General features: G+C 45.5%; 1 protein-coding gene across 2 annotated transcripts in view; it reads right to left on the bottom strand.

Moving 5' to 3' along the window:
- Positions 1-164: 164 nt before the first annotated feature.
- LOC113015778 (histone demethylase UTY-like) overlaps positions 165-22,795 on the bottom strand; it is a 34,509-nt gene continuing 11,878 nt past the window's right edge. The window contains exons 3-30 of one of the 2 annotated variants that reach the window (XM_026158040.1): positions 20,110-20,218; positions 19,840-19,889; positions 19,279-19,337; positions 16,321-16,441; positions 16,007-16,061; positions 15,257-15,291; positions 14,361-14,454; positions 14,153-14,279; positions 12,951-13,049; positions 12,582-12,801; positions 9,993-10,130; positions 7,999-8,130; positions 7,806-7,874; positions 7,606-7,713; positions 6,683-7,084; positions 5,438-6,291; positions 4,464-4,593; positions 4,255-4,360; positions 3,950-4,155; positions 3,795-3,856; positions 3,520-3,594; positions 3,074-3,222; positions 2,858-2,972; positions 2,580-2,767; positions 1,775-1,916; positions 1,570-1,696; positions 986-1,156; positions 165-779 (exon numbers count right to left, since the gene is read on the bottom strand). In XM_026158040.1, coding sequence (XP_026013825.1) covers positions 750-779; positions 986-1,156; positions 1,570-1,696; positions 1,775-1,916; positions 2,580-2,767; positions 2,858-2,972; positions 3,074-3,222; positions 3,520-3,594; positions 3,795-3,856; positions 3,950-4,155; positions 4,255-4,360; positions 4,464-4,593; positions 5,438-6,291; positions 6,683-7,084; positions 7,606-7,713; positions 7,806-7,874; positions 7,999-8,130; positions 9,993-10,130; positions 12,582-12,801; positions 12,951-13,049; positions 14,153-14,279; positions 14,361-14,454; positions 15,257-15,291; positions 16,007-16,061; positions 16,321-16,441; positions 19,279-19,337; positions 19,840-19,889; positions 20,110-20,218 — 4,173 coding nt within the window. In that variant the 3' untranslated portion in view covers positions 165-749. The remainder of the gene's footprint in view (positions 780-985; positions 1,157-1,569; positions 1,697-1,774; positions 1,917-2,579; positions 2,768-2,857; positions 2,973-3,073; positions 3,223-3,519; positions 3,595-3,794; positions 3,857-3,949; positions 4,156-4,254; positions 4,361-4,463; positions 4,594-5,437; positions 6,292-6,682; positions 7,085-7,605; positions 7,714-7,805; positions 7,875-7,998; positions 8,131-9,992; positions 10,131-12,581; positions 12,802-12,950; positions 13,050-14,152; positions 14,280-14,360; positions 14,455-15,256; positions 15,292-16,006; positions 16,062-16,320; positions 16,442-19,278; positions 19,338-19,839; positions 19,890-20,109; positions 20,219-22,795) is intronic. The other variant, XM_026158041.1, reaches the window with a different exon arrangement.

The following is a 22,795-nucleotide window of genomic DNA, read 5'->3' as shown; positions in this document are numbered from 1 at the left end:
CCAGTTAGGCTAGTGCTCCTTAAAGGGGGAGAAGAAGGAGGAGGGTGGACTGAAGAAAATTTTTTTTTGGAGGGGGAAGTTCTACCCCCCTCCACAAAAAGAAAAAAAAGAAAAAAAAAAAATCACCCAGTCATCGGAATAGAAAACAAGGAGAAAGAAACAAAGAGAGAGAAAGACGGGTTGTCAAGTCAGTAGTCTTTTACGGGTGGTGTTGCCAGTTGGGAGAGTTAACAAGTATCTACAAAACACCCCTGCCCCTTGTCCCCGCCCCCCACCCCACCTTCCCCTCCCTGTTCCCGATCATCTGATTAAGTCCTCAATTAAAACAGGGCTGAGCCATTGTCTCTAGAGGAGGAGTGGGGAGGGAGGAGAGGTGGGTGGGTGGCCTGGCAAGGCGGAGAACAGGAGGAGGAGGGAAAGAGAGAAAACAAGAGTCCCGTTATGGAGCTCGGTGTGGCGCCCTCTTGTGGAAGGCCCTCCGCCGGGCTCTTTGTACAGGGGTTGCATAGACAGACACGCTCCGCCGCCTCAGCCTCCAGCCGTCGCTATGGAGACCAGCCATACAGAAGGGGCGGCAGAGAGGGTGGGTGGTGGTGGTGGTGATGAGGGGGTCGGGTAGAGTCGGCCTTGGCTTTCCTGAATATCAGAAATGGTCCGTGTATGTTTGTTCTTTCAGTTTTTTTAGATCTCAGTACAAGTTCCTGTAAATGGGCTTCATGGCTCCACAGCAGAAGAAGAGTCGCCTAATGTCAAGACGAAGATGAATGAAGAGGAGGGGCCTGCGCAGAGAGAGAAGGAGAGATGGTACAGAGCGATTATTCCTCAAGTTCAAATCCTCTGCAGTGAGTTCCCGCCACTGCTGATGTTTCATATGGGCTAATATCGGCCCTGCTGGCCAGCTATCGGCAAATAAGATGGCACTTATCGGTTGTGTGTAAATAGTAGTGATATGAGCTTTGGGGCACTGACAAATCTAACGACTTACTAATGTGAACTGGTCGTAGACCTGCATCATGTCCTCCATCCTGTACTGCTCCAGCACCACGAAGTCGTCCAGTGCGGCGCTGCCTTTTCGGGCACAATCCTGGCAGTGGACCACGCACTGCTTCTTGGACAGGAGCTCGCGGCGCACAAACAGCAGGTTGAACACTTCCACCTGTGGATCACACACACAAAAACACGCATTACAAAACTAAATCCACAGGCTGAGTTTCTCTTGCAACTGTCTGCGATTATCACAGCAATTGACAAAAGACGCTTAATGGAAAGCTTTTCTAAAAAAGCAGCTGAAAGTATGATCCTCTTCTATCATCCTTTTGATTAGCAGACGACCTGCTCTACCTACCTGAGCCACATGCTTATAATTCACACGTGAAACACGCAGTTAAGGGACTAAACTTCTCTAATCTAACAATCCAGGGTGCAGAGTAATATTCAGGATGTGAGTGGGAACGATTGCGCCGACGACTATTATCTTTCACTCGAAAAAGCTGCAAAGCCAGAAAAATGTGACATCCTGTTAAAATTCACACCCCTGGTGCTGCAATGTTCCCGGTGTTGTTCACTGACCTCACAGATGGTGCAGTAGTGGGCCGGCTCGTCCCTGGTCCTCGGCCTCAGCACCGTTTCCTTGCCGGCTGCCGCCAAGGCTTCCTTCACCCACTGGCACTGCTTCAGCGTCCGCAGCAAGCAGTACCTGTGACGGGAACAGAGGCGTCAGCGATGGGTGGAAAAGAAAGGAAAAAAAGAAGCCGCAGAAGCCCCCGCGACTTACTTGATCATCTCGAACAGCTTGTGGTCGGACACTTTAATGTTGCGCGCCATGTTCCAGGAGAGGTGCACCATGGGAACCATGGACTTGACGCTCTGGAGCTTATTCCACTCGTATCGCTCCACAGCCAGCTTGTACTGGTGAGCTGAAAGAGCAGTTTAAAGATTTAGGAGAACATTCTGGACTTTATTGGACATAGACACGCACGGGATGCCGACAGCCAGGAGCCCTTCATCAGTCAGCGTAAGCATAAACAGTCACACAGACTACGTGGATTTAAAACTGCGCTGCAGTCAGCTCGTTAATCAGCTGAAAAGGGCAAAAATCAGCAGGGAAACATTACGGAGAAAGGTCAGAGCATCACAAATGTATTCATATTCTGAATGCTTCTCAACTTTGGCTCCCAGCTGATGAGCAAATAGAGACTTTTCCAGTAACAGATGTTTAGCAGAGAGATGGCCTGAAATACGAGGCCTGCCTCAGTCAAGGGTAACGACGGGTTTAAAAGTGGTTAAAAGCTGTTTTCAAAGCCGCCAGCCTCTATATTTTTAATCTCATAGGAGAAACACGAGTACATAAACTCCAGCTTTGGAGGTAAAATTGCTCGTTTTCTGTCAGCAGACTCTGGCGGAGTGTAACGGCTGCTTTAGATTTTCCTTCTGGCGGCGAAAATAAAATCAACCCGGCTGTGGATCAGAACCCTTCAATCACACCTCAGTGCTTCTGAGCTATAACTGTGGGTGAAAAAGGTTTATTACTACTACTATTATTATTATTAAGAGAAAATATGCTCTCTATGACTTCATACCGGTAAGAGGTCCCACGTTCCAGGCGATGTTATTGCACCAGCCAATAGCCTGCACCCAGTGCACTGTGCCAGTGTTAAGCCACACCAAGTCGCCCGGGCGCTGAATGAAGCGATAGACGGGCACGTCGGCCTCGTACAAGTCCTCCAGGTTAGGCCACCACGAGCCCATCAGGAAGTTGATGTTGTTCCTGGAGGAAGGAGGAGTTTGAGAAGAGAGGTTGGGAGGCGTGTGCGTATAAGCTGAGAGAACGAGAGGAGAAAGATAAAGAGCTCCTTACTTTTCACAGAAGTTGCTCATCACTCCCCAGTAGGGCTCCGGTACTGCAAACCATTCACAGTCTCCTGGTCCAATGTTGATGTTGACGGCACAGAAGTTATTGTGTTCCTGATGACCTGGGTGGGGGGGTGGGGGAGGGAACAAATGTTCTTTGACCACTTCAAAAATAAATAACTAAATGAATACTTTAGACATAATTTCTTGTTAGTGTGCTGACCTGGTATCCGGCTCCCAGGCACCTTCATGTAGAGCTGGACTGTGTTCATACCCATGATGGTGTGACCCACGTGACTGAGCAGGTTGCCGGCAGAAACCACTCGAGCGAAGGCTGGGAGTTTGCTGAGCTCCTGGAGCTGCTGTTTCCACCTGGCAGGTGAGACGAGAGCGGTGCTTAACTCAAACTGTTTAAAGTATCGTATTAATAACAACAACAATAATAAGGCAGATGTACTGCTGCGTACGTGTCCACAGTGCCAAGTTTAACATGGTTCAGATGAGCAGTTCTCTTATTTTTGGTTGAAATTTGCTCAAATAGTTCAGACTTTAACTCAGGGACAGCAAAGAAATCAAACAGATTCTCACACAGGCAGCTCTGTTTTTTCTGGGTTACACTCTCGAGAGACAAGCTATGAAAGGCAGATGAGACTTTGAGATGAGACTCACTTCCGTTCGTCCGACACGTCGATGTTGGTTCCAAACTTGATGTATTTCAAAGGTCCCCTTCTTTTGCGGGCAGCACTTAAGACACACAGAGAATTCCCAATAAGCCACACACAGAGTACGACCATAATCACTCGCAGAAAATATGTTCAGTATGTTCTGCATTATGTTTCTGCAGAAAACCAGAGAAAAGCTGAACAAAAATCAGAGCCTGGAGATTTTGTAACAGGGCCAAAATAATTAAACCTGGGTCTTTATTAAAGAACGCTGATAGGTACCTCTCTGCTGACGCTGGCTCTGTGTCTGAGGGCTCCTTTAGTGCCTTCTTTTCATTCTCTTCCTGCAAACAAACCAAAAAAGTGTGAGTTCAGGATTATAGTCGAGCTGAATCTTTCTCTACAGTCTCTGAAGTGACAGGCAAAGTGGAACTGACCCGCAGGGACTCTTGGAAGGAGGCGGCCTGATACTGGGCGTATTTGGCGATGGTGGTTTGGGAGCGGGCGCTCTCACAGCGCCACATTTTCTTGGTGCCGGTCGGATCCCAGTTCTCATCGGCGGGCTGGGAGAGCTGAGTCCAGACCTCCACCAGGTGCTCTGGATTGGCCTCGACCAACGTCTTTGTGGAAAACAGACCCAAGTCTGCGTGAAGAAACACACCCGCACACAGATGAAGCTCCGATCATCTCTGTGACGGCAAACACACACACACACACACACGTTTGTAACGGAGCCATTTACCCAGTTTGAGAGCTCCAGCCAGTCCTCGAATGACAGTGACGGGGTTGGAGGGGTTTGTGCAGAACTGGTGCAGCGGGGGGAAGAAAGCATCTCTCTTGTTCTCCAGCTGGTCCAGCCACAGGAAACAGAAAGTAATTATTTTTTTAATTCGGGCGCTAAAAACTGAAGAAATTTAAAATGTACTTATTTTGCTGATGGCTAATACTCACGTAGATGCTAGGTGTGGGAGGGTTGAGCTTGTCTTTGGGCAGGGCTGGTGAGGGTGGAGGTGGCAGGCGTGGCGGGGGGCACTTATCGAGGAGGATGCTGCTGTTGGACAGACCGTTCTTCCCCAGGTTTCTGCACATGCATAGCACACAAAACCTCCTCAGCCACAGCAGTGATGCAAACACTTCTCTCAAATTCCTTCTCAGCAATATCAGTGGTATCATTAGAACCTTGCAAGGTGTGATGGCACATTTTAATACAAAAAATGTAAACTAAAAAAAACAAAAAACAAAACCTCAAACCATTTATTTCCACTTGATGGAAGGTCTGTAATCACATGAAGGGCTCCGTTTAACTGAATAATATCTGCATGGCAACAAGACTGCCCAGTAGCCTTCTTCGGTGTTGTTGACAGTTACATAATAATTTGCTGTTAGTACTGCAGTTACACTGTAATTCCACAGGGAGGAGACATGCTCAAAACAACCCACACAGCCCGGCCATCCTGCTCTCATTCTGCACAGGCAGCAAATAAAAAAATGGTCTTAAACTTTGCTACGACTTTGGAGAACATTCCAGACATGTTCCAAACATTAGGTTACATAATTGAAAACCCTTAAACGCTACATTTCAGCACTAAATTAGCTGAGTGAGGCACACGCATTTTCTCTCATTTACACGGGAGCAGCTGCACATTTCCATTAGTACCTCAAACACACTTAACTCAGTGCTGTTCTTGCCAGAACATACTCAGCTCTAAGTCACTCTCAGTTTGTAAGATGCCAGAAAACTGGTGTTTTGCTAATGCACTTAAAGCCCCTGTCGCAGCCTGACTGCGTGTTCTTTGTGCATGCGCCAAAAAACAACAACAACAACAACGCCAATGCGATCGTTCCTGACGAGAGGAAAGAAGCGTGCTGTCTGAGTGCATCCGCAAGACTCCATAATGTGAAAGAAAAACAATGAGGCTTCTCACCTGCAGGCCTTCAGCACGTCTGTGGAGCTGGGGTAGATGGATATTGAAGACGACGATGACGACGACGAGGAGCTGTGTCCGTGCGGAGGCGTAGCTTTGAGACTGGTGACGGCAGGCGGCTCAGCCTTCAGCGGGCTCTGGGAGTCCTCGGAAATACCTCCTTTGCTGTTGCCGTTGACGGCGGGTGCAGTGGCTGCGGTGCCAGCAGGACTGTGGCCACATGCCTGGGTGTGCTCTGAGGATTTGGGCGAAGGTGTGGCGGTGGATATGGCAGAGATGGGCGAGGAGGCAGCTGAGCTGCCCTGTGCGTGGGGGGTGGAGGGCAGGACGGCCGGGTGGATGTTGTTGATTTTCTTGTGGGGATCCGAGGTGGTGGATGCCGCAGGCGCAGTCCCTTCTGACGGCCCCTCGCTCTCCTCTGGACCCTTCCCCCCTGCCAGCAGGGCAGATAGCCTAGGATTGTCTGCGCTAAGGCTCGGCTTGTCGCCGCCTTCTACCACTTTGCTGCCATCCGAGTGGATGTGATTGGCTAGGCCGTCCCCCTGCGCTGCTTTGCCATCAGCTGATGGCAGCGGCGACGGTGTCTTGACCACAGAGTTGCCGTTGCCGAGGGACGCGGCTGTGGCGTTGCCATCTTTGGTAGCGGACACACTGGGTCCTGCTCCACCTGAGGTAGAGGAGTGGGGGAGGGAGGGCGGGGATGGGAGGTGGTTATGAGGCCGTGGCGACGGGGCATTAGTGGAATGTCCAACCTGATTGTTGGGGTGCGCGAGGGTGGTGGAGTTGGGGGTCTCGGGGTGAGAGAGGGTCCCCTCACTGCTGGAGCCATGTGGAACAGACCCCTTCTGAAGCCCCTGAAGGAAAAAGAGCACAGCTGTTAGGAAGTGCACTCGTAGGCAGTAACCATGGACACGTGTGGCTGTAATTATGATGTGTAAGCTGGGCTTTTATACAGGCTCTGTGTCAGAGCCAGAAATGTGCCCATGTGGATGCACAGTCACATGTGTCTAAAATAATAATAGAAAACAGACGTAGAAAAAATGAATTCAATAAAAATACAAATTAAAATGAATAAAAATGTAAGTAATGTCAATGGTTTCTGACAGCTTTTATGAACGTAGCTCTGTGGATTAAATCACGCTTTTATCTATTACTTAACACGGCAGCTGAGAGCAGAGCAGGCACCGTCACCAGCGCTGGAATAAAAAACAAAAGAGAACAAAGCCCATCAGTGAGGCGTCTCACCTGAGAGGAGTTTAGGTGCAGGGCCTGGCGCGGCATGGCGTCCTGTGTTTGCGTGTTTGTGCAGGTGTGAGGTAGCAGTGCTGCACCGCCGCTGCCGGCAGGTTGCAGGTAAGGCACGTCTCCGTTGGGTCCTGTGGGCGCGGGCCCTGGCTGATTATTATTACTACTACTACTATTACTACTACTGTTACTACTGTCACCCGCGGGGAGCGGGTCCAAGTGTCCGTGCGGCGCGGAGCCCACGGGCCCGTTGGCCAGTGGCTGAGGCGGACACGGTGGCCGGTGGGGTCCCAGGTGGGGCCGCATGGGGTGCAGGCTGGGGTTGGGGGAGGGGAGGGAGTTGGTAGTGGGGCCGTTGGGGAGAGATGGGCGCACCTGACCTCCTGAGGCGCTCTGTCTCATCTGTGAAAGAAAAATAAAACAATACTTTGAAACTGTCAATCATAATCGCCGGCGAGTGATTTATCACATCTGAAAAACCAGATGGGTGAGCTGAGACAAACATGGAAGCAGCCAGGAGAAAACAAAAACAAACAAAAACATTCACCTCTGAGTGTTGAAACCTTCCACCACTGATGCGTGGTTTGGCACAAGATGCGACGGGTTAATGCCTCAACATGCCACAGCTCACCGTTAGAGTGATTTAAGAATAATGCTGTGGGGCTGGAGATCAGGCAGTGTTTACCCACTCTGGATTAGTGAGTTTATTTACTCTGCCATCACAGTTTAAAGCCTTTAACTACCGTGTTTATAGAAGCACCAGAGTCAGTGCTGATCTAAACCCAAAACATTCACCCGACCCTCGCTGTGAATTTCTCACGTTTATTCTGCAGCGTTCTTGTAAACTAATAGGATAAATTCAAGACAAAAAGGGAAAAGCGATGCTGTTCATCACTTTGAATATGCTAGAAGTTGTTCAATACCTGGTGCTGGTGCTGCTGCATTATGGCGAGCTGAGCCTCCAGCTGCTCCAACATCTGGAGCTGCGGCGGCTTCAAGTTGGCCCGATTACTCCGTAACTGTTCCAACATCTGAAGACAGACAGAAAGAGTGAGAACCATGTGACACCTAAAAATAATGATGACCTTTTTTTTTAAGATAAATAGATGAAAATGTTGCTAACCTGTAATTTCTGTGGTGAGAGGTACCAGTTGGGGACTGGCTGTGCTGGATTACTGGCCCATGAATCACCCTGAGGTGAAAAAACAAAAAGAAGCTGTATTAAGGTGAATGAAACTGGAATTACCGCCTCTGCCACCCCAGTTCAGTTCTGAGTAAACTCTGCTTACTACGAGGGAAACAACTGCCATATTTACCTTGGCAGGACCGGAGGCTTTCCTCCTCTTGGCTGGGCAGGACTGGTCGTCCGCTTGGCCAAGCGAGCCCACGTGAGGAGGCAGAGACTGACCCGAGCCCCCGCCCTCTGCACTGTGATTGGGCTTACAAGCCTGTGGGGAGGGGGATAATGGAGGGAGAGGCGCAGGCAAAAGGGAAACAAATCAAAGGAGAAGAAAAAAAAAGATATATAAATGGATGGGTAAAACAAAGAGGATTGGAGCAGAGCCAGACGAAAAGAAAGTCATGAAAGAAGATGGTGGAAAAAGAAAAAAAGTTAAGGGTACGTGAGGAACAGGAAGAACAGGAAGAGGGAAAGAGGTGGTTATGGAGACATGGAGATGGGGATTGTGGAAAGAGAGAAACAAGGGAGAGCAATAATGTGATTCTGCGTTAAAGCTTCAATGACAGAAAGCAAAAAAACAAAACAAAACAAAAAAAACAAAACATTCCTGTGTGTCTAAAAGCGTTGCGTCAAATCACAGCAACACCCTCCAGGTTATCTTTCCTGTTTAAAGGAAAGCTGGGAAAACACGTACAGAGGCTACAACCAAACAGCATCTACAGCGCTCCAACTGTCCTCATGGGAAAGACTTAGTATGTTCCCAAGTTTGGCGAGACATTGCAAGGCAGTAGCAGCTGTTTAGGGACACAGTGGCATAACTCGACCTTGGAAGCCAAAGGTTACAAAGCATTCACACACTGACAGCCTTTAATATTAGTTTGGAGAAAGCTCATGAGCCAGATGTGACTGTACGGCCTGCGGAACAAGCCATCGTTTTAGCGTGCTGCGTTAAAAACAAAGCCAGATGACAAAAACGCAGCTTCGGTTTATTATTAATATCATTATCATCACTATTACTGAGCGTCAGGCTATAAAGTCACACCTGACCCAATGAAATCGGCTCATCTGAAGAATTTCGAACAAATTCATTCGCGCTCGAGTCGAGTGTCGCCACGTCGGCTGCTAAGAGATCAACACATTCCGACAACGACGACCACACGCAAACACGGACATAGCAGAGCTACGGCTATCTACTGCATGACCGACGTGTTTAAATGAAGTGGAGGTGAAACACTGCAAGGTGCCTAGGTCAGCTAATGAAGAGGGAAGGGGAGGAAAGGGAGGCGGGTGGGGAGGAGGAAGACGAACAGAGCCAATAGGAAGCCTGGGGACAGTCTACGGCAGCACGACCTCACCGATCACACCGAGGCAGGGTGAAGAAAAGCCCCCACCAGGGAAAAAACAAAACAAAAAAAGAGAACGCATCAAACAAAAAAGAAAGAGGCAAAGTGTGTGTGAGAAGTAGAAACACAGCCACTTTACTTTTAATTAGAGCCCTTTAATCTGATCATGACGAGGGAGGGGGGGTGGAGGAGACTAGGGGTGGGGTGTAATCCCGAATACCAGGTTAGATTTAGGAAAAAAAAGGATTAAAAGAAGAAATCGAAAAGGAAAAATAATGAGAAAAAAAATCATTTATCGGATTTTTTCGGTTTTTGAATCAAACTGAGTGTGATGGGTGAAGCCATGTGACTGCTGGAGGCCAAAAAAAACAAAGAAAAGAAAAAAGAAAAAAAGGAGAAGGGAGTGCAGCGGATGGATAGCACTTGGCTCGGTTTTGCTGTGAAGCGGCCGTGACCCCGTGAGCTTCTAGCAGTAGCCAATTGCGATAAGCTGCGACAAAAGAAGACTCGGAATGCAGTCGAGGTCTCCAATCGTGAGGGCAGCAGAGAAATAAAGGCGTTTTTATTTTGAGGGGTCGCCTTGTTATTGAGCTCAAGCGTTACCCATCGTTATGTACGACAGTGCATGCGTGTGTGCTGCCCTGCGGGTGTGTGCGTGTGTGTTTCGAGAGCCTAAGTGTCTGAGTTTGGACTCAGAGGAAGGGAGGGGAGGTAGGAGGCGGGGGGAGGCAAGAAGAGGGGAGGAAGGAGGAGTGGGTGGGGTAAGTTGCTCTATCTGGTCTCTCACCTGCTGTGGTGCACTGCTCAGGCCTCCCTGCCTGGAGGTTAGCTCAGCTGGGATTGGCAGACTCCATGCCTCCTCAATAAGAGGGAGCATTTTACTTTTACTCTGTAGGCTACTGAGCTGGGGGTTACTCAACTGAGCCTAGGGGAATGGAGAACGACGTGAAAAAAATAAAAATAAAAAAAATAATAAAATACAAGGCTTTTTCTTTTTTTACTTTTTTTTTTGAAAACGATGACCTCAAAACAAAGAAATGATTAGCAATGGTAAGTTGGCAGAGGTTAAAAATAAATAAATAAATAAAACAACAAGTGAAGCCAAGTTGAGAATCTGACAGTGATTATGCCAACTTGCACTGGTCTGGCTAACTCAACCCTACAGTCATGTCATTAACAACATGAGGAGGTACATTCAGCAACAGTGATCCCAAACACAGTCACAGTGTCCATTAAAACAAGCCAGTGGAGCTTGTCTTAATGCCATGAAATTATGCTATAGTAAACTGGGTGGTAATGTAACATTCCTTCATGCATATGTAAAGGAAAAAATGACAGCATAGATGAATAAATTAACGCATGAGATGTGGGGTCGCCCAGGTTTTAAATCTGCGGGAGGGCTGAGGGCCACTTCGCTCAGCTAACATCAGCTGTCGTTAGCGCCAATCGTTCTCGAAATCCGTAAAAAGGAGACCTAATTATTTCTCAAAGGGTGTAGCAGGTTTATTCTTTGACCTCCGAAGTCTCTGTTGTGCTTGTCTAATCGCATCCCTTAGGAATGATTTCATTTAAACCTCAAAGGGATGGTAAAGAACAGCAAAAGGCAGAGAAGAAGATTAAGGTACTGGAGAAGAGCCCTTTAGAAACCACATGCGTTGCTATCCAAGTGCAAGGGAGTTTTAGGATTAGGAAGGTTCAGAAAAAGGGAGAGGCTACTAATGCTAAAGGGAGCCTACTACGAAGCCTGCACTGGTATCATTTTGTGTCTGTGGCGTTCACTGCACTGTTTTCTGCCCGTTATCTGCATGAGCCACGCCAAACAACTCCGGTGAACCCCAGAGCAGCTCCAACAAATTAAAGCAAACTTCAATCAGGGATAAAGTAGGTTACACGTCTTTTGATTGGTTGAAAAAAAACATAAAGCCCAATGATGCTTATTCACAGAGCACTTACAATTACAGGAAAAAGATTCTCCTCATTTCCACATAAATACCTTAAAAGTGAAAACATTCAACTTGGACATCCATTCATTTCTCGATACAGATGATCCAGTATTGCATATCTGTGAGGAGGGAAACACTGAGCCTTAGCTCTTAACAGCCTGTGAGCCACTTTTACAGCAATAACTGCAGCTAACGGTTTCGCCTTTTGATCAGTCTGGCTTAGCTTGGAGGAAATTTAAACTATTTCATTAAAAAGAATGTAATCAAGATGCTGGTGAGCTTCCTCAGGCCCTTCTACAGCATTTCTATTTGACTTTGCATAAGACAGGAAGACAAACCCAGCCTCAGGAGGTCACAAGCCGGCCCCAAGCTTGGATAAATGGGATGGATGTGTCAGGAAGAACAAGCCATCTTGGCCGATATACATCACAACAGAATCAAATCATGATACTACCACCGCTGTGCTTCACACTGTCTTATGCACCGTTTCCCTTTCTTTGACCAAAACAATTTATTTTAGTCTCCTATGTCCACAAAACATTGTTCCAGCAGCTGTCTGGCTCACCCATGTGATCATCAGTAAACTGCATATGGGTAGCAGTATGCTTTATGGAGAACGGTGGCTTTCTCCTTGTAGGCCAGCCATTAATATTACTGTTAATCAGCGCTCTGCTGTTAGTGGACTCAGGAACATGAGCCAATATGGGAGGCTCAACCTGTTTAGAAGTTAGTCTGGGAACATAATTCAGGTTGCACAGGAACCACACTATGAAGTATAGAGGATAATTCTTCTTTACTGGCAACAGCAGTCTGACTGCAGATCAGTCGAATCCAAACTCTTCTCAGATGGTTATGTAATCTCCTCTGGCCTGCTGAACATCCACAGCTCTTTTTGCAAGGTTCTCAGAAAACTTGGTTCCTCGTGCAACAGTTGTCTTCCTCAAAGACGTGTTGTAAAGATCAGATTCCTGTTTTGAAAATAAAATCAGGCCACCCCACCTCACCTGACTGCCACCTCACTGACTGAAATCACGAGGTTACTTGACACCCTCCCCTCACAGATATGCAAACTGGGATGTGCTTATCTGCTTTAAAGGCATTGTGTGAAAATCAAATCATATTTATGTCACAATGCAGAAACACAGATTTGACCCTAAAATGTAAAAACGCTAACTTTATCCTGCAATTGTAAGAAGGAAATCGCAACCAGCAGTTTCAGTAAGCGTTCTCATCTCAACATGCTACAATTAAAGCTACTCGACTGCCTAACCTGGGGAAAAACCGTTTATGAAAACCTCACTGTTGCTGTTAGACAAATATCTTTGCACTTCTGTTAAATTTTCTTCAAACAAAATAATCCAGCTGACGCCATATACCCATCCAAACAGCCTTTGCATGGCTGCTTCTTCTATGATATCCTCCTCACCACCCACCTGCAGGCATTTGATGCGGTGGGTTAGCGCAACAGTGTTGGTGCAGCCCTTGCTGCGAGTGGCATTGATGTAGCACTTGATGGCGTCGTGCGGCTGGTTGCAGGACTCGTACAGCGTGCCCAGGTCCATCCAGGCAGCGGCGTGGCTGTGGTCCAGCTGCACGGCGCAGATGTACGCCTGCAGAGCGTCCATGGGCTGGTTCTGCTGCTGGTACAACACCCTGAGGACAGGGGCAGAGGGGGGAAGAGGGAGGGGAGGATGACGATAGAAGGGGGAAGAAAAATTATAATGATGATGCAGAAAAAAATGGTTTTAAATATTTTTCTTTGTGAAAACAAGTAATAGATTACTTTTAAATACAAAAGTTACCCTATTGAGCACCAGGTGTCTGCATTGGCCTCTGATTTGTCTATGGATTGCCGATAAGACATGAAGGCATCCTGGACTTTCCCAATACTGGAGTAGCACCTGTGGAAAGACGAAGGCTGTCACGATATGGAAATAATATTCCAAAAATACATTCCTCTTTACAAATTCCACCCTTTGACATGCTTAAAGGGTAACACCAGCTGACACCTGGTGTTACCAGATCCATAACAGAACAAATACTTTCAATCAACTAGACAATGGCAATAGAGAAGGCTCACCCACAGAGTCATTAAGGAAATTAAAACATGAGGAGGATCGGAAAATGAAGCCCTCAGTGTAAAGTGGTGGTGGCAATTTCTGATTCTCCTCACCTCCATTACTAATCTGCTTTCAGCCAAAAAGTGACAACCAATACACAAAATGATGCGCCAAAAGAATGTACCTCCCTGATCAACCACCAAAGAGAACACAGTGCTGATATTGCCAAGCTATGGATTTAAATTTCACCTTCAATAAACCTTTTACAACACAGCCCAAATTCCCATGCTTTTTCTTAAGCCTTGATTTTATTCCACTGAGGACACTGACAGCTGAAAACCCAATTCTTAAGTAGCTACTCCTGTTCTAGTCCTGACGTTCGCTTCAAGTCTGCTGCCCGGGGTGCATGCATAGATGCTGAACTGGAATCTAAATTCTCAGTGGAGTAGTGTGTGGTCACCAACAAACAAACAAAACAAAAAGAGAAAAATAAAAGAAGTGGAAAGAAGGAAGCTCTTCAGTCTGCGAGGGGGGAGCCAATTAGATTAAAAGTAGCTTAAAAGGAGAGTAAAGTGAGCTAGAACTGCTTGTTTCAGACAGAGTATGAACAAGGAGCCCAAAGTTAATGGGGGTTATTTTTAACTGCTAATCATGCAAAGCCACTCTAATGAAGTTGAAAAATAAAAATATGGAGCTGGAAATACATGCCTAGGAGCAGCTAGCCAGCAGCATTAGCCACTAATGCATAGACCTAATAGCTAATCAGAAAGGAATTGGGGCTTGTCCAGCTCAGCTGTCCAGGACACACAAACAGCCCACACACTGCTTTTAGAGCCTCACAATCCATTATTTTATTGCTTTATTTCAGGAAAGCAGAGGTAAGGAGCACACTAGTATCAAACGCTACAATCCTCTGTAGGCTGTTTTTCCAGTGTGCAGCATACCTGCCAAGGAAGTACCAGGACTGTCCAGAGTTAGGGTCGGCCTCCAGAGACTTCTGCAGACACTGGATGGCATAGCTGTCCCTGCTTCCTCTGTCCCCGAGCTGCTCCACCGTGTGATGCATCCAGCCTGGGAATATATCCAATTACCCAACTGTGTGTTTGTTTTTAAGAAATATCAAAACTATGATATATCCTTAGAAAACCTTACCTAACTGCTGCAGGGTAGTGGCCTTCACCTGCGCAGGAAGATCCTCTGTCTGCAGAAGGCTCTCGTAAGCCTCCTTGGAAGCCCGGTATTTCTTCTGGATATGGGAAAAGGATAAAAGGAAATGTAACAAGGATTAAAAAAGTAAAAAAAAAAAAAAACACAAAACAAAAACCAACAATAGTGTAGACCTATAGCTTTTAGTTTATAGTTATAGTTTTTTTTATAGTTGCTATTTTGGCCGTCTTTCCATCTCTGTTAACCTGCAGCAGGAGACAGGAATGTAGTAATCATGCTGACTGCACTTCCCACCCTTCTTAATTTAGCCGGGGGTCTTTCACTGCAGCGGCGTGTTCTGACACAGCACAATTAAAAAAAATAAAATACAATAAAATAAATAATTTAAAAAAAAAAAAAAAAAAAGATAAACGCATCCCTGAGCTGCCGAGAGCTACTGTACCTCGCCAATGAAACCCACATAAAGACAGAGAGAGAGAGACCACCAGCATACAAAAGAGGGGGAGACAGACTTTCTTGTTTCCGTGGCAACCCTGTCGATCGGCCGAGAGTAATCTCCTATCCCCTCCCGCGCGCCACCCACTCAAGCACCCTGCTCCGTCCTCAATTTGTCAGCACGTAGTTCAAATTTAAAAAAAAAAAGAAAAGAGAAAATAGGAAACAGGGCAATCCCCGGCATTCAGACGCCCTGCTATTTTTTTACACCGCTAAGTCAAAGCTATTCGCCTCGCTGTTCCACATTCAATCGACATGCAGCACTTACACCCCCCCCTCCTTCTCAATTACTCAGCATAGATGGGGGGGTGGGGGCAAATCTAGTCTTGTACCCTTGAGAGCAAGCAGAGCTCAAGTGCAGGTCGAATCAAGCATCAAACACTTACCTGAATCTCATACAGATGAGCAATGTGGAACTGAACTACAAAAAAAAAAAAGAGAGAGAGAGAGACAAGAACACAAGCGTGTTAGAGGTTACTCAACATTTCAAGAAAAACTGAGTCCCTCCTCAGTGTGTTTCCAAAAGTCTTTGGAAAGTAGTGCTGAGCTGTCAATAAAAAAGAGGTGTCAGAAACCCGAGGCTGGCCCAGTCTACATGAACAGAGCAGGTAGGTAAGCTGTGCTCCTGGCAGCACCTTCCTTTGTCTGGAGCGCTGCAGTGTCTGATCTAAGCTGCCTGAGTGACTCTCAGCAGATGGAGAGGGAGAGAGAGAGAGTGGAGAGGAGAGGAGGGAGAGAGAGAGCACGAACAAGCGAGAGAAAGAGAGAGGGAGGGGGGTGGGGAGTAAGATGGGGGCTGCCCTTGCTACGTATGTGAGCGAGTTAGAAAAGCAGTGAGGGGGGACACAAAGAAGCAAAGGCAAACAGCGGGAGCCTGGGCAAAAATGGATATTGCTATCACCAAGGTAACAGGTAGCACGGCGGGCGAGATGAGATGGGAGCAGCATATCAAATAATTCCAGTGCTCTAAGTAGACTGAAGCGAAACCACCAGTCTAACGCTGCGTACAGAAGGATGGTGAAAGGAGAAAAGATGAAGGGGAGAGCTGAAAGAATAAAAAGTAATGATGCATATTCACAAAAGCGGTTAGATACAATTAATAACATAACACTCAAATAAATAGAAAAGGTGCTTACTTTCAGCTTTGGACAAAGTGCAGGGGTTGGAGTCAATCAAAGCCAGCTGAAAATGCTGTAAGAGAGAAATGAGTAGACAGAATCAATCACTTATTCACTCTTATATTTGTCACTAGCTGCCAGCTTATTCAGGCACTGAATGGGAGCTCCCATCCTTTTTGTGTCGTGCTCTGCTCGCTCGTTTCACGCTTCAAGGTCAGCTTGAAGTGTGAAACCGCTGCTGTTGACAAAATCCACCTTTGCTTTTGTTCGCTTCATCGCCGGTTCTCGGGATTCGTTCAAGAGTGATGCGCGACTCTTTAAGCTGCACGTACCTTTAGGCTTGACTCGTAGTCTGTGTTGACCTTGAACATGAGACCTAGGCGCAGGTGGATCTCCTTAGCCCGGGAGAACCCCGGGTCAATGTACAGCACCTCCTGGAATGCTTTGATCGCCCTGTGGGAGAATTAAAAGGAAGCGGTGGTGGGCGGGGAGGGGGAGAAAAAAAGAGAAGGGTGATTAATAGAAACATTTAGATTCAGAGAAAAACTCGAGGTATTAGCAAAAGCTGATCTCCGACAGCAGCTGCTTGTTCCAGTCATGCTGCCGGCGTGCCATCTTCTACTCAACACTAAAGATGCTTCTTCCCTGGAAACTGAGAACGCACCCTGTTTGTTACACACAATAAAAAGTTTAAGCAATCTAAGCTTTTATTTAACGCTTTTTGAGGGTTTCTATCTAGCTCCAAACTGACCGGAAATGTGTTAAATGACATTTCATGATCAACAAATTCATTAGTCATTTCTATGCGAATAGTATGTCAGCTTGCGACCTAAATGACACATTACTTCCTGTGTGGACACCCTTTAAGCCGCCACAATACCCGCCACATTGGTCGTTTCGTGCGCCGCAGGTTACATCATCACACATTCACCACTTCCACAGTGCGTCTTTGTCTCATCTCCTGGTTCTGTCAGAGGTTTCTTCCTGTTTATAGGGAGTTTTTCCTTCCCACTGTCACCAAGTGCTTGCTCATGGGGGTCACCTGAGTGTTCAGATTCTCTCTCTACTATTGTAGGCTCTCTACCTTACAATATAAAGCACCCTGAGTCCTCTTCAATAAGCAGTAAAGACCGTTTCAAATAGAAAACCGACCAAAGACTGAAGATTTCTTACAACAGACCATACTACTCCCTTCACAGAACCGCCCAAAGTGGCTGTAAACAGAGCAGATGCAGATCTGTGCAAGAAGACCATTATCTCTGAGTTAGCTCTCCAGCTCTCAACTGGCCGCTTCATTCAATGGCACCAGTGAGAGTCAGATAATGATGATTTGTGATGGTAAATAAATTCAAATGGTAGATAAACGTGCATTAGATGTACCACTGGAAACAACAAAAGAAGCAAGTGGTAAAAATGTCCTGACATCTGAAAAATGTCTCTGAAAACAATCACGTGTTGAAAACAACGCCTCAGTGGAATTTGCCTGCAGCTGGTAACAGCTGGATTTGCTGATGTCTGCATCTCGAAGAATCTAATTTAGCTGATTCTTATTGGCAACTCAGCCAGAACAGAGTCTCTCTTGCTGGCCGTGGCGTTGCTATGGAAACAAGATAGGACAGCTCACCATCAAAGGCAGATTTTCAGCTGGTAAACATATACAGACTACAACTGAGCTGTGTAATCACAGAGGCACGCTTCTTTGGATAACTCCCTTGAATCGTTGCGCTCACCGTTGTTGCTGTTTGAAAGTGCCATCTTCTGAGGCATGCAACTTCTGTCTTGCATCAGTAGAGCACACCAATATTTTTAATTTTAATATTTGAAATTGCTCAAATACTTGACACTGATCATAGGTGTGCTGCTGCCAAAGACTTCACGGATTTGGTGTGGGTTTAATAAATGAGCAGTCGGTGGATTGGATCACTTTTGAGCAGTATTTGTAGCCTGCTTGTAGACAGAGTATTACTAAGTGACCAATCACATATGGGCATTCTTCGGCTTCATGCAGGTCAACAGTCCATGTGGAGAACAAAGGAGGGATTTATTTCCTGAGATACATCTTAAAAGCAGTGGCTGCTGTCTGGTGATGTTGTTTTATGATGCCGTTATCATGAGGTGGTTATCGGCTTCCTCTGTTAAGCGAGGCTGTCTGCTATAGGCTCTGTGTGTGCTCATGTAAAAAGGCACGTTCCACGCATCACATGACTATTCACTCAGAAAACCCAGACTTTAAGCTCAACCCAGCTTGTCAACCCGTTAACCTGGCTTCGTGGTACACCCCTCAAATGTCCTAAAACACTTACAAATTGTCCACAGAGGCTGAGTTAGCAGAGTAGCTGATAGATTCACAAATTGGTGCAAACCATTCTTTATCTAAATCCAGCTAACAAGCATATCCATAATCTAGGCATGAAAATGGCATTGATTGTCTCATCTAACGGGTCCCTGAACGGCCCACATGCGGGCAATGGGAAATTAGGATTCAAATGTAAATAAGTTTACATCAGGCACCAAACACACTTTGATAAACTCCCCAACAGAGAATGGATTACTGGTTTTTGCGATTTATCCTCAAAATCACAAAAACTTTGTTGCTTTTATTTTGATGGTGACTATTTTGGTTTACATATGTACTTATGTGCAAATGAACGCAGCTTGACCGATATCTACTGCACTCTGAAGCTGCTGCCTGAATCTAGTGTTAACAAGTTCAGCTCACTATAAAACAAAGATGGAAAACACCCCTCTTTTTTTATTTGCACTAATACAAACTGCTGCCCGTATGCTACAATCACCTGTGAAACCTCGTTTAGTTCTTCATTTTCTTTTTGCTTTTTTTTAATAAATATGATTATTGCAAATTGCCTTGAAATATTTTGACATAATTTTGAGGTTATATCACCCACAATAGCAAACAACAAAACCTACCATCAAGGTAACTACTGTATCTTATCAGCCTACTAGTCCAATAAGCCACATGAAATCTGTTTTTAAAAAGTGTAAATTTTTTTTTAAAGGCAAACATTAAGAAACAACAGTATTTTTTCTTGTTTAGCTGATATCCATCCACTTATGCTCAGCATAATGTAGTGTGACATTGTAACATTTTCCCCATCTACCACCATTCTGCCACAGCCCGATGTGATTTTCTCTTTAATCCAGAACAGCCCCAGAAGAGATTCACAGTGCATTTATTACATAAATAATAATGATCTCAGCAGACTCTCCCTGTGTCTATCCAAATGAAGAAATAATATTCATAATAATGAAAAAAAGAAGTTGCCACTCACCACTGAAAGGCATTATAGTGGAAGTAGACCATTCCAAGGCCATACAGAAAGGCGGCATTCTGGGAGTAAAGACAGAAAGGTGAGCAATTATTTAGCTACCAAACAATGCAGTGTTTTGGGTTTTTTTTTTTTAACTATAGCAAATCAACCTACCAAATTACAGCAACCCAAAAGGTACTAAACTTATGTGAAGATTTGCTAATGTGCTACTAAAATGGACAGAATAAATCAGATGTCAGTGGGGTGAAAAAAGAAACTGGTGGCTAACTGATTATATAACACTGCAGCACCTGATAGAATTTGATAAAAAAGAACAAAAACAAAAAACAAAACTAGAATTTAGGCTCACCGCCAAGTGTCAACTTTGCAGGAAACAGTGAAAATGACTGACATGAAACCTGAAACCGCATCTTACGCCAACATCTAACCCAGCTGAGACCAAACGTGCTTCCGGTATATGTGTGGGAAATGTGTGTGTGTGTGTGTTAGAGTGAGAGTGAAAGAAGGTGAGAATATCACAAACAATAAGGGAAAGTGAACGTGTAGGCCTGCGTGTCTTACCTTCCAGTAGTCTGACTGTAAACTGTAGTACCTCTGGTATGCTGATAATGCTGTAAGGAGATGCAAACAAAGATTTACGAAAGGAAATGACCAAGCAGCAAGCTGTAGAGGTTTGTTCTTAGAGGAATAATAACTACTGTGCTTAAAAATGTGAAACGTACTCAAAAGGCATGACAGCTGAAATAGAAATCATTTATTCGACCAAAACAGTGGCAGGAAAAAAACAAAGAGCGTATAACCCACTTGAGTGCAGGTGAAGAGATGACTCACCTTTCGGATAATCCTCCAAGAGGAGGTTGAAGTGGCCCAGCTGGCAGAATAACTCAGGGTCCACTTTGCCCTCTGCCTTAAGGATGAGTGAATCGTAGCACCGAACAGCCTGGAGGGAACACAAAAATAACACCGGCTCAATTCTGTGTGTCGCATGCAAACATCCACATCCGCAAAGAAAAGAAGCGTGGTGTAAGAACTTTACAAAGTCACAGCATGGCTGACGTCAGCTTCCAAAATCTCTTCTGCAGATAAATATCATGTTAGGATTTCAGCTTGCTGCAGAAGAAAGCTTTTGTAGTATATCTCGTAGAGATCTCTCCGGCCTGTGGGAGTACAGAGGCCGCCGACTCTGAGCTCCGCATCTGCCGGAGGTCTTTAGCCCTTACATTTACTGCATATGTACATTAGGGCTGGAAACCAGATAAAATGATAACAATCAGGCATGGTCAATATAAAGTCAATAGAACTAAGTCCATCCTTGTTTTGGCAGACATCTGGAAAGGCCAATGGCAATAAGAACAGCGCTGAACCGAGCCGAGCCAATCGTGCTTTTGGAATAGAATAAAGCCACGTCAGGATAGGCTGGCAGCTAATGTTTGGGTTGCTGATGCCGTACACACCAGAATGTTAGGAGTGTGAGTGAGAAAAAGACCAAATAACAATGGACAATGCTAATGACAACCCGAGCAACAGTATTACTGTACACATCAAACAAGACTTTGCAGTCCTGGACACCAAATACTGATATTTTATTAAATAAATGAAAACACTTTGGGAATGCTATGAACAAGAGAGCTAATCTCATGCACCTAAGTCAGCTGACCAAACTTGCATTAAATCAGTTCAACCCAAAAAACAAACAAATCATCCAACACTGGACACACTTAGCTTGTCAACTGTACCTCGTAATTTAGAGCAAGCTAACGGCTCGATCACACGAGTAAAAACAGAAGCCTCCTTACATCTACATAAAAAAAAACAAGAAAAAAAAACCAACCCAAAAACACAACTGCTCCTTTCGATGTGAAGGAGCAGCGGCTCTACTCTGAGCCGCTCTCGGATGGCTGAACTCCTCACCCCATCTCTGAGGGTGAGGAGTTCAGACTCAGGTTCAGACCCCTATGAGTGAAAGATCCAGGGAACAGTTCACCCTGCCTGGGACAGGGTTACCAGGGGCCTGCCCTTGAGCCAGGCCTGGGAAGGGTGCCCGAGGGCGGCCGGGCACAGCCTGAAAAAGGGACATGGGCACATCCTCCTGCAGGCCCACTACCCACAGGAGGCGCCGTAGGGGTCGGGTGCAATGTGTTCCGGGCGGTGACCAGGAACAGAAGGCCCTGGCGGACTGATCCCCAGCAACCAAGAGTAGTCATCATATCGCAAAATGTAAAAATGACAACTTCATCATATCGCAGGGTGTCTAGTAATTCTAACTTCTAGTTTTATCTACATTATTTATTTGGAACTGACCAAAGAATTCAGTTTTTCATTTAGTTTGTGTTCTTCTATAACACCTGAAGCTTCTGACTGGTCAGAATTAAAAATTAAATCAAATATTTTAACCAAAAATTAAATTACAACTTTGCATCTCAGGAGAAAACAGGGACCTTAAAAACTGGCATAAATGACGACTCGATTTATATCATCATAGACATCAACTGACATGAAAAGAATTAGATTAGATAAGATTAGAAAGATAAGATAAGATGATAACAAACATTCATGTTTTATTTTATGCATCTGTTAAAACACTTGACTCCAGGTACACGACGCCCAGCTTGAAACAATTCACGCAAGTCAAGCTGCCCGAGAGTCACAGAATTTACAGAAAATGTTAAAATTTTGTGATATATATATATACTGTTATCGGGACGATAGATGTCTTATATCGGGATATGAGATTTTGGTCATATCGCACAGCCCTATTATTAATACACTACTGGAAAACTGAAAGCAAATTAGTAAAGCAGCTCCAGCAGCAAATGATTCAACACTGTGTTTGGAGTTGACTGACCGCAAAAGTTTCACAAAATAAAAGATTTATCAGCCACTTCTGTGAAATTAAATAAATAAATTTTAAAAATTCTCCACCTATCTGCCCACGCTGTACCCATGGAGGTAATTATAACAATTTATGCACTGATATTGTGTCAGAAACGGGCTATTCGCTGTTATTGCTCTCCAGTTATCCATCCGTTTAACTGTGACCATGAAGGAAGTCCGAGCCATGAAAAAAAATCAAGCACATGTTGTCCATTTCCCCTGCTGCACCAGGGCAAACAAACACAACCCGTGACCTCGCCTTGCACATCGTTTCTTTGGTGCCACACTGAGATCGCATCAAAGATGGCCCAGCTGGTGCTCGACACCGAGCGTGGCAGCAGTTCTGCCACTCCGAGCTGAGGAGAGCCAGCTGCTCAAGTAAGAGAAACTAAGATTGCACTTCCAAGCACATGCAGAAGGAGGGAATGTTTTATCTCTCGTCTTTGTGGACAGGCCAGTTCAACCACAGCTATTAAATGGAGAAATAACTACCAAACACACTGAAAAAGGACCTCTGTTTGCCTTTGTTGGGTAGCGCTGCCATTTCCAAGAAGCAGTTATGTAATCAAAAGCTTTTATTTTACACGGTTATCATTGTGATGAAAGACCGAAGGAGAAAATGCAGCAGCAAACACCATTAGGG

This window comes from Astatotilapia calliptera, chromosome 23 (genome assembly GCF_900246225.1).
Source record: "Astatotilapia calliptera chromosome 23, fAstCal1.2, whole genome shotgun sequence".
NCBI classification, from domain to species: domain Eukaryota; kingdom Metazoa; phylum Chordata; class Actinopteri; order Cichliformes; family Cichlidae; genus Astatotilapia; species Astatotilapia calliptera.
The sequence above is the reverse complement of the archived record's forward strand: the minus strand, read 5'-3'. Positions and strand labels throughout refer to the sequence as shown.